The sequence below is a fragment of the Tiliqua scincoides genome, chromosome 10, assembly GCF_035046505.1.
Source record: "Tiliqua scincoides isolate rTilSci1 chromosome 10, rTilSci1.hap2, whole genome shotgun sequence".
Classification (NCBI taxonomy): domain Eukaryota; kingdom Metazoa; phylum Chordata; class Lepidosauria; order Squamata; family Scincidae; genus Tiliqua; species Tiliqua scincoides.
Window position 1 is genome coordinate 14220500 of NC_089830.1, and position 16547 is coordinate 14237046.

The following is a 16547-nucleotide window of genomic DNA, read 5'->3' on the forward strand; positions in this document are numbered from 1 at the left end:
ATGTAGATTGGGTAGCATTATTCAACGGAGGCATGGGTGGATCCCTATCCCCTTGGGCAGCTAGCTGGGAGAAGAGCAGGCCCATATATCTGCTGTTCGCAAGCTCCACTGGTGGCACCATTCCACCCACTGGTTTTCCCAAGAAACTGTGCAGGGGCAGGTGTCTGCGGGACCCCAGGAAAACAGCTCAAATGGTTGCGTCTGGAGCCACCGTCAGTAGCAGGGAGATGTCAGGCCAATGGAAAAGTAGGGGGAGAGGCTTTGAAGACCAGGTGGGGATATTCAGTGGGCCTAACCAAGTCCACAGACCAGAGGAGCTCAGAGGAAGAGGGAATAACCCTGCCTCTATCCAGCATTCTGACAATGCAGCCTTAACTATAGGCTGGCAGCAAACAGATCATTTGATTTTGTACCCCAACTTTCTCCCCAAAGGTCACTCAAGGATTGGTGACGGGGGCTGCAGCTCAGGGGCACAAGGCCCCACGTAATTCCTGGGAGGGCTGAGAACGGTTGGTTGGCAACCTTCAGTCTCGAAAGACTATGGTAGAAGCCTGCAGCACCCAGTATTCCCAAGCGGTCTCCCATCCAAGGATTAACCAGGCCTGACCCTGCTTAGCTTCTGAGAATGACACCTCACCTTTCCCACAGCGCTTCCGTCGGTAGCAGAAAGAGATGACAACCACCAGGAGCAGGAGAACACCAACCCCGGAGGCAGCTAAGCCCCCCATGATCAGGACGGACAAGACCTCTGCGGGGAGAATTCATGCCTTTAATTACTGGCATTTGATTTCATGCCATCTTAAATGATACCTTGTGCTTTCTTCTGATTGGGGACCAGAGCACGAATGCAAGTCAAAAATGGACGGGTGTCAAAGCACAGACTTAGCTTGAAAATTTATTTTGGCCAGCAAAAAAACATAACTTTTTTGGTTGCAATCCTACCCTGCGCTGGAACAGGCAAGCCAAGAGGCTTGCGTTGTATCCAGCACAGGACAGGGGCCCAAGGCGGCCCAGCCAGAGGCAAGAGGAAACTTCCCAGCCCCGCCTCCCGCTCCCCACCTGCCCACCGCCCGCCCTCCCCCCACCCAGGAATGCCTCCCTCCCCACCTTCCTTCCCGCCCACCCCAGAGGCTTGCATCAGCCCAGGCTGAACACAGCTGAAAGAGCAAAGTGATGAACGTCAAGTGCAGTGATTCCCAAACTGAGGCTCCCTGGGAAGCCATGGAATCCAGCCAGGGGAGATGCAGAATCCTGGTGAAAATCTGCCACCCTATACACTCTAGGATTGTAGCCCTAATGGGGAGCTGTGGCCAATGGCCCAGTAGGACAAGGGAACTGCTAGTTGGAAAGGTTTGGGAACCGCTGCCCAAGGGGGGATGAAAGTCAAGGTCATGTTGTGTCACATCAGTATTCTGCCCTCCCCCTCCAGGACCTCAGTCTCAAGCTGGAGATTATCCCCTTTTCTTCTCCCAACAATCCCTGCCAAAGTATGCTGTACAGAGAGACATTGGCTTGCTAAGGTGAGTTTCACTGCTCTGCTGGGCTCTGCACTTGGATCTCTCTGCTTTGAAAACAGGAGATCTGGCGGGGCCCCAGTGAGTTCACCATGAAGCTTGTTCCTGGTGAAATTAGTAGAGGGGGATGGGGAATCTTACCTTGGCGGCACAAGCTGACGGTAGCGGAACGTGCGCCAAAGCGATTCCATGCGGTACAGTTGTAGGCCAAGGTGAAGTCGCTGTCATGCGTTGGGTCGATCAGCAAAGCAGAGAGCACCCCTTGGTCGGTCACCATGGTGTCCACCGTGAACCGATCTAGCGAGCCAGCATCCAGCACCCATTCACCCCACGACCAGGCCTGTTGCAAAGAGACAGGAGGGCAAATCAGAAGCCTGGACAGGTAGAAGATGATGGCTGCAATGCTAACCACACTTTCCTGAGAGTAAGCCCCAGTGAACAAAATAGGACTTACTTCTGAGTACACCTGGTTAGCCTCGTGCCCGATGGGTACCAAGCCCAAGGATCGACTCTAGACGCTACGGGGACGATTGGCCATTCAGAACCTTCCAAGGTTTTGTGGGAAAATCTAAACTAGGGATTCTTAACCAGGGTTATCCATACCCTTTGGAGTTACCAGAACACAATGAGGGAGGTATGGGACTCAGGCTGCAATCCTAACCACACTTTCCTGAGAGTAAGCCCCATTGAACAAAATAGGACTTACTTCTGAGTAGACCTGGTTAGGATTGTGCTCTCAATCTCTGAACAATTTAAAAAAATTGTTGTTAGATTAGGTGATTAACTATTACCATTATTTATATGGATAAGATTATTAAGTATCACCACTGTCAATGCAGATTGAGGCATTCTGATCCTTGCTATCCATATGTAAAGTAGAACCCCGCTGCTGACAAAATAGTAGTACCTAATAGGACTGGTGATGATGCTGATTCCTACAGACTAGTGAAGAAGGTATGGGGACACACTGGGCAATCTATGGGGGGTGGGGGGTCTGTAATAGTAAAAGGGTTAAGAACCCTGAACTAAGCAGTGTGGGTTTAAAATCATGGGTTCAATAACTCTACATTCTAACTACTTTGGCACACATGCATTCCACCTTTTCATCCAACTTCACAAATAATATCTGGTTTCTTTGGCATATGACATACCCTACTGCCTTTCCAAAGACTGGGGCTGGCCTTCTGAGGTGAGGGGAGGTTGTACACAGCCTGCCCAGGCCTCAGAAGGTCTTTGAAAAGCACTTCCAGCTTTGGTTGAAAACCAGGGGTGCCTTCAGGACTCCAGAAGGTCTCCAGGAGGCTTTATGAGGTGCAGGGACACTGCAGGCTACCTCCTCGCACCTCAGAAGGTCAGCCAGAGTCTTCAGAAAGACATTTTGTGAAAACCTGGAAGTGCCTCTCCAAAGGCTCTGGCTGAACTCAGAAGACCTCCTAGACACGACTTCCAGTCATGCCTGGGAGGTCCTCTGAGGTCCTCCAGTGGTTGGCAACCTTCAGTCTCGAAAGACTATGGTAGAAGCCTACAGCACCCGGTATTCCCAAGCGGTCTCCCGTCCAAGTACTAACCAGGCCTGACCCTGCTTAGCTTCCGAGACCAGATGAGATCAGGCATGTGCAGGGCAACAGTTGCTGCTCCAGTGTGTGCTTGCAGTCCATGTTGAGACAACTCCATGGATAAGGAGGACCATCTGGTACATTCAGGTCTGGTTAAGGCATGAGGGTGGAGGGCAAAGGCGAGTCAAGCACTTACAATCCTGTCGGGGGGTGGGACGCTCCCCACCAAACACTCCAGCCGTGCCTTGGCCCCCACTGCAGTCTGCAGGCTTGGTTCCGCGCCGATAATGGGCGGCCCTGAGGAAAAGACAAAAATGACGGATGCAATCAGGTCTGGTCAGATTTCCGCCAGGCTCACTGCAATAGGTTGCTGTGCATGACCTGGTTCCAAGACCCCTCACCATTCACAGCTACTGCCTTCTCAGCCACTCCAGTGCGTGGCACGATGGTTTTGCAGACGTACATGCCGGCATCTTCCTGCGTCACAGCCTTGAGGTGTAGCGCGTTTCCATTGCTCAACACCTGTGGGTACAAGTGAATTCAGATTTATTTACTGAAATTAAGGGATCAGTGCTCTTTTTCCAGCCCAAAAAAGGATACCCGGCCTCAGTTATCTAACCAGGGAACAGAACATCCTAAAATGAAGGCCTGTTTGGACAGAAGGGCTTCACAATTTTTCTGAGGATTCAAAGTGGGTGGGTCTCCTGGTGCCACAACCAAAACTGTGTCCTGTGTGTTCACAGGCTCAGTTCAGGTGGGGAGGAAGGCAGAAAGGGGTGCCCCCCGTTGTCCTTGGCAGACAGTCAGAATAAAGCAAAGGTTCTATATCTCTCTTACTACCACCATGGTCTTCCACCTGGGCCACTGTGCTACAAGACAACAGGAGGGGGTAGAGGTTGGTGTTCCCAGATTTGTGTTTGGTAAATTACACACAACTTGGGAACCTGAACTCCTTCTTGGTCCAGGCTAGGGTGAGAGGTGGACTCCCTGCCCAGGTACAGGTGAAAGAGGCATCAGAACCAACACCTACAGTCAGGGGCTTGGGCTGGGAGATAAGGCGGGCTCCAACTGCAGGAAAAAAGAGGAAAACAGGGGTTAGGGGGGCCCATCGCTCAGTAGTAGAGACCTGCTTTCCATGCAGAAGGTCCCAGGAGTGGATTTTCTTTTTTTTCTTTTAAAGACAGCGCTTGCCTTCTTTGTGAATGGCTTTTTGGTTGACAAGCAGTTCATTAAACATTCTTCTTAAAATCTGCAGTTTTATACACTGTTGTCTTCAATAGTGTGAATGAACGTGTGTTTATGCATGTATTAAATAGATTGTTTTCAAAAAATTTGTATGTAGATACACATCTGCCTGTGCTGCTTCATACAAGTACTTATAAAATTAATTGGGGGGAGCTTTATAGTCAATTAAGGGTCTTGATCCGTGTGCATAATATAAAAAAAACAAATTAAGCATGCTTTCTTGCATCAGAAATGGTTATTTTTACTCATATGCAAATTGATGCAAAGGTAATGGATATATTAGTCACCTCGCTCTAATTGGGTGCAAACCCAGCTGTGAATGTGTCAAAAATATGGCACAAATGCCTAAGTTTTACCACGATGATGGTCGCAGGTGGGAGGCCTTTGAGGTCTACCTGCTGGAACGGCAAGTGGGGTTACAGGAGAGAAGATCCTGGTGGGGGGAGCCCCACATCTGACCTGCCCACACTCAGTATCTGGCACCAATCTGGCACCAAGGTCATCCTCGTCATCTCCTTGTCCATCCTCCTCTTCCAAAGTGTTCCCACCTATCCCAGGATACACAGACCCAACCTGCCTCCTTCACTTACAATGCACATCCACCAGTGTGCTGCCGATGGCATTCGAGCCCTCGCACGACACGGGCTCCATGAAAAACGATTGATTGACTATCGCCTCATCGCTGTCCCCGTTGGCCTCCGGAATGGGCACACCTCCTTTGGCCCACCTGCGAAGGCATGCACTGGCATCAGACGAGCCCGGCTCATTGCAATCCCCAAAGCTGCCAGTAGAGGGCATCGCAGCAACATCACTATTGCTGTGTGATCTCTGGGAGGTTGGAGTCTGTTGGCCTTTTTACCTGTCGCCTGTCAGCTCCGGGTTGGAGGTGGCCGTGCAGAGAAAGCTCACTTTGCCACCCTCGGCGACCGTTTGCGGCTGCACCGACAGCATGACGACAGGGGGATCTGCAAGAAAGAGGAGCAGAGAGGCTGAAAACTCAAGAAGGGGGACGGAACCCACACCAATGTGCCCATCCCATCCCAGATCTACTCAGGCCTGGCCTATGTATTAGCTCCTACCCCTACATTTGCCTCCACTCTCCCATCCTTGCCCTTGCCTCACGCTTTACCCCTGGGTAACAGCTGCTGGCCAGTATGGGTCTCCTTGAATTTGTACCACCTCTGGAGGTGGCACAAATCCAAGGAGAGCGCAGTGGCTTCAAACTGCTCCGTTCTCCCTGGGAACAGGGGTTGGGATCTGGCATAACTGCCGGATCCCAGCCCAACTATCTCTCTCTGCCCGCCCACCCCCACCCACCCCCGGGGCTGTCCACTGCTCACCCACACCCCACCCAGGAATGCCTCTGTCCTGCCTCCTCCCTGACGCCCACTGCCTCCCCCACGCCTACCTTTCACTCTTGCATCGGCCCACCCAGGCCATCGCAAGACTCAGCAGGGAAGCCGCCACAGAGGCTGGATTCAGCCTCCATGTGTTGGCGCATCTCCTTGTGGCTTCTGGCACGTTAGCGACCCTCCCGGGCCGGCGCAATAAACTTGTGGCCCAAGGCACGGTTAGGATTGTGCCCTTTGTCTCTTTTAGGGGTTTAGCCAACTCTTGCTTCTGAACATCCACGGACCTTCCCAGCCTTCGTCAAGGGCTCTGCTCTGACCATCAGAAAGGAAATGGGAGATCTTTGTGCTCCTAAGACAAGCCCAGGAGCACAGCCAGAGAAAAAGGTGGCAGCAGTGCTGCTTAGCAGTCTGTGAAACAAGAAGAGCCAATCAAGCTCCAAGTGTGCTTTGAAAAATCTGCCGGCTCACCTGGTGAACTACAGGAGGGAGAGAAGGGACGGAAGACTGCCGCTGGGCACAGGTGTCAGCTTCCGTGTGTCATTTGCAGGGATCCAATTCAGATCCAGCAGGGAGCTCCTGGAAAGATGAGGAATGATTTTATTCATTTGAAGAATGGAAGAAGCATATGCTGTTAGAGTTGGAAGGGAACTTGAAGAGCAAGGGCAAGCCAGGGCACAGGCCCCGCAATCGGGCTACTCAAGTCTGCGCTGGCTGAACCGCCACTTTGCAGCCTGACATGGAGGAAAGAATCTTCACCAGTCCCACCCCTCCCTGGGCCTGTCACTCCTGCACCCCGCCCCGGAATGCCTTCCCCCTCCCCAAAAACCTGCACCACCACCTGGGGTCGTGACTTACCTTTGGGTGCACTCTTGGCTCACAACAGGAGAGGCAGCTGAACGCTTTCCACATGCGCTGACTCCGGCGCACCCTCGGCATCACCTGGCAGGACAAAGTTCCAAACAACACAGTCCTGAGAGATGCCTGCATTGGCTCGGTCATGTCGTGAGAATGGATGATGGCCGGATCCCAAAGGATCTCCTCTATGGAGAACTCGTGCAGGGAAAGCGCCCTACAGGTAGACCACAGCTGCGATACAAGGACATCTGCAAGAGGGATCTGAAGGCCTTAGGAGTGGACCTCAACAGGTGGGAAACCCTGGCCTCTGAGCGGCCCGCTTGGAGGCAGGCTGTGCAGCATGGCCTTTCCCAGTTTGAAGAGACACTTGGCCAACAGACTGAGGCAAAGAGGCAAAGAAGGAAGGCCCACAGCCAGGGAGACAGACCAGGGACAGACTGCACTTGCTCCCGGTGTGGAAGGGATTGTCACTCCCGAATCGGCCTTTTCAGCCACACTAGACGCTGTTCCAGAACCACCATTCAGAGCGCGATACCATAGCCTTTCGAGACTGTAGGTTGCCAACACCCCTGGCATCTCTACTTGGCGCTGAGGCCCAGGGCTCATGGACATTCCTCACTGGGTGATGTAGATGTGCCTTATAGTACGTTTGTGACACCCAGTGCCATTGCTCGGAGGGTTTAGGATTGGGCTCTTATTTCAAACCCCTGCTCAGTGCACGGCCACTGATCACCTAACTCAGTAATGGCAACCGACACTGTCTATATTGTTTTGCTTTTTAATTTATTTTTTTCTTTGTTGGTTTGCTTTTTAGAGGCAAGGAAGGCAGGATAGAAATGTTTAAAAGTAAATTTAATAAGAAAACAAATTACCTCATAACAGTGAGGCAACACAAAGATAAAAACAGCAGATAAAGTGGCAGCACTAAAACCATCTATTCTAACCCAGTTAAGCACCTTGGAAAATAAAAATGGTTATTGCCTGGTACCCAATCAGACAAGGTAGAAACCAGATGAGCTTCCATTGGGAGAGCATTTGACAGGTAGGGCACCACAGCCAAGGAGATCCTCTCAGCAGAAGTAGCTCACCCCACCTCAGCACAGATGGCACCCAAGGTGTTCAGAGAATGACTGCCCAAGGTGACCCTCTTACATGATCAGACTAGGGAGCGGATGATCTTGCAAAGAATAAGGGAAACAGGAGGGAATTTGGCAGAGGCAGACAGAGAGACAGTGCAAAAGAGAGGCAAAGAAATAAAGAGAAGAAGGAAAAGGGTGAGCAGAGGAGACCAAGGCCAACAATTCCTTGCACGAAATCATTTGTGTCAAAATCTTCCTTGTGCTGCTGAATCAAAGGGTCTTCCCTCTTTTCTTCTGTCTTTTGTTAAGAGAGTATTTAGCTTCAGGGCTCATCTGAAAATTGTATTTTTTAATTAATTAATATGTCAATTTTCACACTCTGCCAGGTGTTTAGATGGGCATTTTTTATTTAGAGTCTCAGGAGTCTGAATTCCAGTCAAGACTTTAGGAGCTAATGAAGTATTATGCTAATATGTGATATGCTCCCTTCTGTGACAGACAGAAAGCACCTAGTGACACCAGAACACTCATTCCGACACTGCTGAATTCCAGGGCCTAAATCTGGTTTATACTTCCACATCAGCCATGGTCATGATTCTGCAGGTATTTGACTGATTGCGAATTCAAAGCACATATTGTACTCACCAGATCTTCCTTGTAGTATTCTGGTGGGTGCTTTCCTGTTGGCAAACACAGCCTGGCACAGTGGCACATAAAGCCCTGGATGCCTTTTTTGCTGTGCTTGATGAAGACCCGCTGTAAAATGGCCTTGGTGGCAGCACCAACCACTTTGCCTTCCTCATTGACATCCCTGCTTTCAAGACCTGAATGGGTGAGAGAGAAGGCCAATCAATCAGAGATGCCTGCTGGACCTTTTTCTTCTTTTAAATACAAAGTCTGTTTTGTTCTCTTATTTGTTTGTGCCTATCTCCATGCACGGGAAATCCCCTTTTCTTTCCAACTTCCTCAGTCCATCCCAAGCCACCACTGCCCTCTCTGCTTTTTGTCCTCTCTATCTAACTGTGCCTTATGAGTGGGCAGAAAAAGACAGCTTCACGTAATTTTTATTTATTTTTTCAATAGATTTCTATCCTGCCCTTCTCCAGAACAACAGGAAGTCCAGGGTGGGTCACAATCACAAATTAAAATTCCAGAAAAAAACAAATTACAATGAACTTAAAAATATATCAAAATACAATAAATAAATCATGAAGTTTAAACAACCCCCCCCCCCCAATAAGGTCAATAGAAAAGCAAAACAAAATCAACAGATACCAAGGTACACAATAATTGTGCACTGTTTTTGTTCCCCTCCCCCTAAAAAATGTGTATTTGAATGTAAATTGTGATGAAAGAGAAGGGTTAAAAGGACTCAAAGCCTAGCAGTTAGTGACGGCCCTTGATCTCTTGCTGTCCACTCTATTCTTCCTATTGGTCCGTTTGGGATTAACTGGGAAAAAATGATAGCTTTCTCTGCCACCTAGGGAGCTGAGTCAGAAGGAGGCTACCTTGGGGACCCTCCCTCCTTGGTGAACAGAGAGCCCCAAAATCTAGTGGGTTCCTTTTCTTCTGGAAGTTAAAACAGTCATGTAATGAGATTATCAGAGACCAGTGATGAACCTGCTCCTTCCTGGATGAACTTGGACCACAAAATCCTTAAAAAATATAGGGAGTTTATGAAAGGGCAAAGCTGCACTCCTCACTTACACATGATGTAGGCAGGAAAATCTTCTCCTCTTAGGAAGCTCCCATTAATATGAGCCAGGTGTCCTAGAGAGACAGTGGAATAAATAGGAAGTTACTCTTGGAAAACCAACCTGAATCAGTATTAGCTTATGAAGGAGTGCTCTGAAGTGGTTGTAAATTGCCATGAGACCTCTGGAGAGACCCATCTTGAAGGACAGCTTCAGTGCCCAGGGGATGCCTTTTGGGACTTCCTTCATGGTGTTGCCATCGACAATGGACGGAATGTTGATTCTTGGACTGTCAAGACAGCACCTAGGACTGCCAGAGATCTCCCTAGGTCAGTGTTTCTCAAACTGTGGGTCAGGACCCACTAGGTGAACCGAGAGCCAATTTCAGGTGGCTCCCCATATCATTTCAATATTTTGTTTTTACTATATTAGACTTGATGCTACCATTTGGGGAAATGTGACAAACTTGTACTTTTTACAGGCTAGAATGTAACACAGTAAATGGGACTTACTCCTGGATAAGCACGGGTAGGATTGCAGCCTATGACTGTGAAAACGTTTCCTGCTTATTGAATGCAAATCTTAGAGAACTTTTATAAAATGATGTATAGATGGTGTCTGACTCCAGGTAAACTGGCAAAAATGTATTAATATACCAAATAGATGTTGGAAGTGTACAAGACAAGAAGGAATGTTCTACCATATGTAGTGGACTTGTACAAAAGCAAAAATATATTGGACTTTGATACACCAGCAAATGCAGTTGACATTTAAGGTAAATTTACAGATGAAACAAGACACTATTTTGTTGGGAATATTGGATGATTCAATTCAGAAAGACTATGAAACTATGTTTTTATAGATGACAACTGCTGCAAGAATATCGTATGCCAAATACTGGAAAGTTCCAGAGATACCTGTAGTGGAAGAACGCTGGCTAAAGGTATTGAATTTGACAGAAATGAATAAACTTACAATACTTCTTAAAGATAAGCCAGTAAAAACTTTTATGGACAATTGGAAACCATTCATGGACTTCCTGCGCATTGAAGGGAGAATGGGTCAAATAATCTATGGCTTTGATGAGTAGATAGGGGATTTAACTTTTATGTTTTTCTCATTTTTCTTTTTCTTTTGAAAATGTACATTTTAAATAAGTGTAGATTGTTTAAGATGTGATGACTAACTTTTTTGTATGATTTGTAGTAATAGAACAAAAAAATGTAGTTTGAGATCTCCACACTTGCCACACAACTTGTAATATCTTTATTCTTTTTAATTTGTTTGTATTTGCATTTATTAAAATAAAGAAAGAAAGAAAGATTTTCCTACTTGATGATGTCACTTCAGAACATCATTTCCGGTGGGTCCTGATAGATTCTCATTCTAAAAAGGAGGTCCTGGTGCGAGTAGTTTGAGAGTCACTTCCTTAGTAGGTTGTGAGCTGAGACCAGTATTCTCCCTGTGGGGCACATGTACTGTACCGAGAGGCAATAAACAAGGGGCATCTTTTAAGCATTAGGACCCACTTTTTTAAACGATACTCTATCAGGACCCACTTAGGTTTACCAGACTTTAAAAAAAGAGGTCTAGAAAGAAAAATCTATTTATTTATAAGGGATAATAACCAGAAAAAGACCCTGAAACATTTATCTCCCTATATTTACACGTGCTTGCAAACTGCAGCAGTTGGGCTCTTTGTAGGGTAATATGTAACTACAGTATCTGATTTTTGAATAGCCTCAGGGCTTGAGGAAATAGCTCAGCGGTTCTCAAACTCGCTGGGAGTCCAAAAACTGCTTGTAAGTGGCAGGGACTGAGAGAGGGGATGTGCCCCAGTGGCGCCGCAGTGGTAGTGGTGCCGCAGGCACCCAGAGGCTTGCGTACCTGAGGGGGTCTGCCAGCCTTGGAGAGGGTCCGAGAGGCCTGCAGCTCGCTCTGCGGGTCTCCCCCAAGCTTCATTTCACTCCGATCTGAAGATTGGAGTGACTTTTGGTTTACTGTGGCACTGCCGGGGCATCCATTACTAGGTCACTCCCCTTAAGGGGAAATGACCTGTTTTATGTTCCTAAATAAAACCCACCAAACATCAGGTCACAACCAAGCAGTGGGTCCTGACCCACAGTTTGGGAACCACTTGTAGAAACTATTCTTGTAGAGAAGCCAGTGGTCCCCTGTTCCTGGCACTGGGTTCTAGTTTCTGCACCAAGAGACCTGTTGAATCAAAGGGACTTCTCTGTTCAGTCACCCAGATATCACAAGTTCTCGCACAGCCAAATGCTGACCTAATGTTTTTTAAGCCAAAATACACTTTTGCCAAAATACAAACAAGCAAAAATAGTCTCCAACAATTAGGATGGTTTTCAGGGGTGCTCTGCAGTTTGGGAGGATCTGCCAGGTGAAAAAGAGGGGGTGTCTTTGAAACAGTCACACTGCTTATTGGATTAGAGAAACGGGTGGGGGCTGATGTTCAGCACTGAAGTGAGGGATGCTCCTTGACTTACCCACAAAGCAAGCTGCCACCTTGAATATTGCTGCCTCCTTCACACAAGGATGGAACACACAGCTCAGGGCAGCACCCCTAATGAGATCTGGGCTGTAGGTCTTGGTCTTGCAGAAAATAACAATGAGAACTGGCATCAGGCATATTTGTGCAAAGGGAACACTCTGTACTGATCCTACCACCCTTGGATCACAAATAAAGTAGTGAAACCCATGAAGTTGGATGTAGACTAAGCAGACCTGGGTTCAAATCCATGCTCATCTATGAATTTCACTAGAGGACTATAGGACAACGAACATCATACTACCTTATAGTGTGATGTGGAAATTCCCCATGGTATATGAGAAAATTTATACAGGTTGAGTCTTGGCATCCATGAGGGTTCCGTTCTGAGAACCCCTGCGGATGCCAAAAATCATGCTAAATGAAATCCATTTAAAAAACAATGTCCCTTTTCTCAGTGGTTTAAAAACAGCTTCACTTAACATTGTGAGGGAGAGCAGAAGCAGAAAGCAGACAATCTCTCTCTCTCTCTCTCTCTCTCTCTCTCTCTCCAGGTGCTTAGAAAGGCCTCACTCCTAGGCAGTGACACTTCCCTTCACCTGAAGCACAGGGAAAGAATGCAAAGAGGGAGGCAATAATCACTTCCCTTTGTATTCTTTTCAGTGCTCCAGGGGGAAGGCAGGGGTTGCTTGCCTGGGAGTGAAGCCTCTCTAAGCCCTTGGAGAGAGATTACAATGGTAAGTGAGGCTATTGTTAAAGGATGTTTTTCCTTTAATTTAAAGGACCTTTCTCATCACATTGAGATAAAATTGAAGGTGAAAAATCCTCAGCTAATGATATTATACCTGTATGAGTTTTGTTGAGATAAAGCTCAGTAAGATAAAGCTTTGTAAGTAGTTCTACTCTATTCTTGACGAACAGGTGGGATTTAAAGTGATACCCTGGGAAGGCAGCAACAGAGACTTACCAAATGTTTGGCAACATGGTAGAGCACGAAGTGAAGGTCGTGGCTTTGGGATTTCACGTACCTCCTCACTCTTGGGACCAGCACTCTGAGATAGGCAATTGCTTCCTGCAGCGCATGGAGTCAAAAAAGTTCATATCCTAAGGCAGGGGCCTCCAAACCCTGGCCCGGGGGCCATATGTGGCCCATGGAGAGCCTCTATCTGGCACACGACCAGCCTCTTGTTCCCTGAAAGCCTCTGGCCCACTTGGCGGAACATGACTGGAACAGTGCTCTGGTTGCGTCTGGAGGGTGGCTTCTGGTCTGAAGGGCCGGAGAGGTTGAATGAATGAGCCCATTCATTATTTATTCACTCATCTAAGTTCCATCTCTGATTTATTTATATAAATGTTATATTTAAATTTTTTCCCCAATACCGAGCCAGATATTTGATGTGGCCCTGTGGCCAAAAAGTTTGGAGAACTCTGTCCTAAGGCGTCCTTTGCACTGGAGAAGAATTTTTCTCCTATGGAAGGCTTCTTATGGAAACCTCAGGAAACAATCCTAGCCAGGGGAAACACCAGCATACTGCCACACACACCAGCACACAGGCAGCCCCACCAGTGCAGAAGCCTGACAGGTGCTGCACTCACACAAGCACAGCAGTACACCAGAAAGCCATGCCCCACCACCAACAGGTTGAAGAAAGTCCCTGGCCACAAGCTCACCAGCAGAGAGGTTGAAAAAGGGGGGAGGGAAGCAAGGTGGGATAGATAAAGTTAGATCCCAAAATCCCTTTCTGAGCTGTACATGCCCCCAGTGGCTCCAAAGCTGGCAACGTAGCTTGTGTAGCTCATAGGAGTCCCATGAAGTAGCTGGTATAGCCCTGCACAGGAGTCATGCCATGCGGGTAAGTCTTTCAGAGGTCTGTTACCCTGCACATGCCCGATCTTGTCTGATCTCGGAAGCTAAGCAGGCTCAGGCCTGGTTAGTACTTGGATGGGAGACCGCCTGGGAATACCGCCTGCTGTAAGCTTATACCATAGTCTTTCGAGACTGAAGGTGGCCAACCATCTCACCCCCCACACACACACACAGTTAACCTCTCCAACATGATGGCACATTGGAATCAGCAGACAAAGCGCACTCAGCCCTGAGCAATCAGCACAGCGGCCGCATAGCATCAGGCTGTAAGGTACCCTATGTCTACGTTTGCAGCAGGACCCTATCACCCCGAGTTGGGGCGCCTTCTCCCTGATGTGCCAGCAAGACACAAGGCCTGGAGAGGTTAATCAAAGAGCTATTTAGGACTGAAGCATGCTGGGCAAATGTCTAGATCTCCGTCTACCATTGTGTGATCCTTAGAGAAAGGTCGGAGTACAAATGTACGTACATAGGAATACTAAAATATTCAAGCATTCAGCTAGCTAGCTTGCAAGAAAAGAGTAATACAGTGGAAACTGGTTATTTCTCAGGTACTTTGAGTGGACTGGAAACAGGTTTGTTTCATGTCAGCTTTGAGCTGGAAAACATGCGCTAGATCTACAGGTGAAGCCTCATTATTCGCGTGAGTTCCATTCCAAGCACTTAAGTGGATGGCAAAAAAACGTACTATAGCAAATCAATTTTTACAAAAAATTAAAAAAGGTTTTTTGGCTCAGGTGATTTAAAAACAGCCTTGCTGATCATTGTGATGTAAGATCATTAAGAAGACAATCCATCAATCAGTCCTCCAATTCACTCCGCCACTCCCTTCACCAATGCAAAGTGATCACCTTTCTTTCATGTGCTCAGGGGGAAGGGAGGGGTCACCTGGAGAGAGAAGGATGGATGGATTGTCAGCCAGCTGCCTCCCCTCTCATTAAGGAGGCTATTGTTAAAGAACTGTTCAGATTTTTAAACTGATTTTAAAGGCATGCATTTTCCCCCTTCTCCAGGGATCAGCACATTCCTTCTCATTTGCAGTGGCCATTCATGCTGAGTCAAATCCGTGTATAACAAGACTGGACCTGTATATTTTCTGATGTCAGAAAGCCAAGATATAACAATGGCAATGGCATTGCTAGATGGGTGCGGGCCACACTGCGTGACGTGCACGGGGAGTGATACCACTACTCACCCAAATTTTTAAAATCCTTGTATTTCCAAATAATACAATCATGTTATATATCAATCAAAGCATAATTTCATGTATGAAGTTCATGTAACTTCAATGAAACAAACCTTAAACTAGCTCTTTTCCATCAAAAGTTATAAAAAAAACAGCGGGGGTGGGGTGATGGTACAATGCCACTCAATGCATTGCCCCCCCCCCCGTCGCATGGGAGGAGATCCATCACAGGGGTGATGCGCTGGCGTCCCGCACCGGGTGACACAAACCCTGGTGACGCCACTGCAGAGAGGGAAGCAAATTAGTCAAGACAGGACCTGCAGGGGGAATGAAGCCGAAGACGGTGGTCAGTCTTGCGAAGCCAACATGTACAAGAAACCCTTGAGCAGGGCCAGCCCATTCATGAGGCCAGCTAACGCAGATTGGTGGGGCTGCCCATCTCTGCCTGCCTGCCTACCTCCACTGCTCCTCCTCCTCCTCCTTCCACTCCCTGCATTGGAAAGGGAAGAAGGGATAGAGAAGAGCAGAGGAAGAGAAAGCTGGAGGGCAGGAGAGAGCTGAACAAGAACATGGGGAAGGGGAGGAACAGAGACTGGCACGTCATCAGTTAAAGGGGGACAATATTTGGCATGCTGCCTTAGGAGGTCTTGGGCCTGCCCTGCCTATCCTTAGCATCATCCTTCCCCCACGGGCACAGCAAGCAAGAGTTGAGCTACAACATGGGAGAATTTCCCAGAACAGTCAATGGCAGGTCACCCCCGGCAACAAGAGTCTTGGTCCCTGCTCTTGGAGGTGATTCCTCTCTCCTGCTAATGTAAGTCACGCAGGTGGCCACTCACCTCCACCACCTCACTCTTATCCTGGAGATGAACAAGAATGTTCACCATTTCAGAAATGGCTGCTTCTGTTGTATGTGGGAGCCACTGTTTCCCCTTCCGGCTCCGAAGCAACCACAAGTGCTTTATCACTAGGGCACGGACGCTTGCTTCCTCCTGCAAATAGGAAACAAATAGGAAGAGTCACCAGAGATTGATACTTGCCAGGTTTCTAATCTCATAAGAGCATAAGAAGAGCCCTGCTGGATCAGGCCAAAGGCCCATCTAGTCCAATTTCCTGTATTTCACAGGCCCACCAGATAACTCAGGAAGCACACAAGACTGCATGCTGGTGCCACTCCCTTGCACTTGGCATTGTGAGGTAGCCTGCTTCTAAAAGCAGGAGGTTGCACACACCAATCATGGTTTGTAACCTGTGATGGACTCTTCCTCCTTACATTTGTCCAATCCCTTTTTCAAGGTATCTAAGCCAGATGCCATCACCACATCCTGTGGTAAGGAGTTACAAAGAATAATTACAGTTACTGAGTGGGTGGGTAGATAAATAAATAAATACTTTCTTATATCTGTTCTAATTCTCCCAACACTAAATTACTGGTGACAATGTGCAACAGAGATGTTGTTTCTGGTTTTAGCCCTTCATTGTCTGTGGCTACAAGGATGAGGAGCCCATGTCTCTTCTCCTGAATTTAGCACACGCACTCTTGATAGCGTGCCCAGTACCAAGGAACTCCATGGGTCACCTGTACAGTGTCTGACATGACAATCTAAAACACTCACATGGTCAACAAGAGCAGAGTAGGTTGCAGACAACATTCTGATGTAGCTGGTTTCTTCCTCCCCTGTGATAGAGGACA

The 16547-nt window shown here is 47.9% G+C and overlaps 1 protein-coding gene across 1 annotated transcript in view; it reads right to left on the bottom strand.

Annotated features, from left to right (window-relative positions):
• Nucleotides 1–1671: 1671 nt before the first annotated feature.
• Nucleotides 1672–16547, bottom strand: part of LOC136661501 (kin of IRRE-like protein 1) — a gene marked incomplete at its 3' end in the record, with an annotated part of 72512 nt that continues 57636 nt past the window's right edge. The window contains exons 3-8 of the mRNA XM_066638781.1: nt 5175–5272; nt 4906–5042; nt 4002–4138; nt 3472–3592; nt 3267–3367; nt 1672–1854 (exon numbers count right to left, since the gene is read on the bottom strand). Of these exons, the coding sequence (XP_066494878.1) occupies nt 1672–1854; nt 3267–3367; nt 3472–3592; nt 4002–4138; nt 4906–5042; nt 5175–5272 (777 nt within the window). The remainder of the gene's footprint in view (nt 1855–3266; nt 3368–3471; nt 3593–4001; nt 4139–4905; nt 5043–5174; nt 5273–16547) is intronic.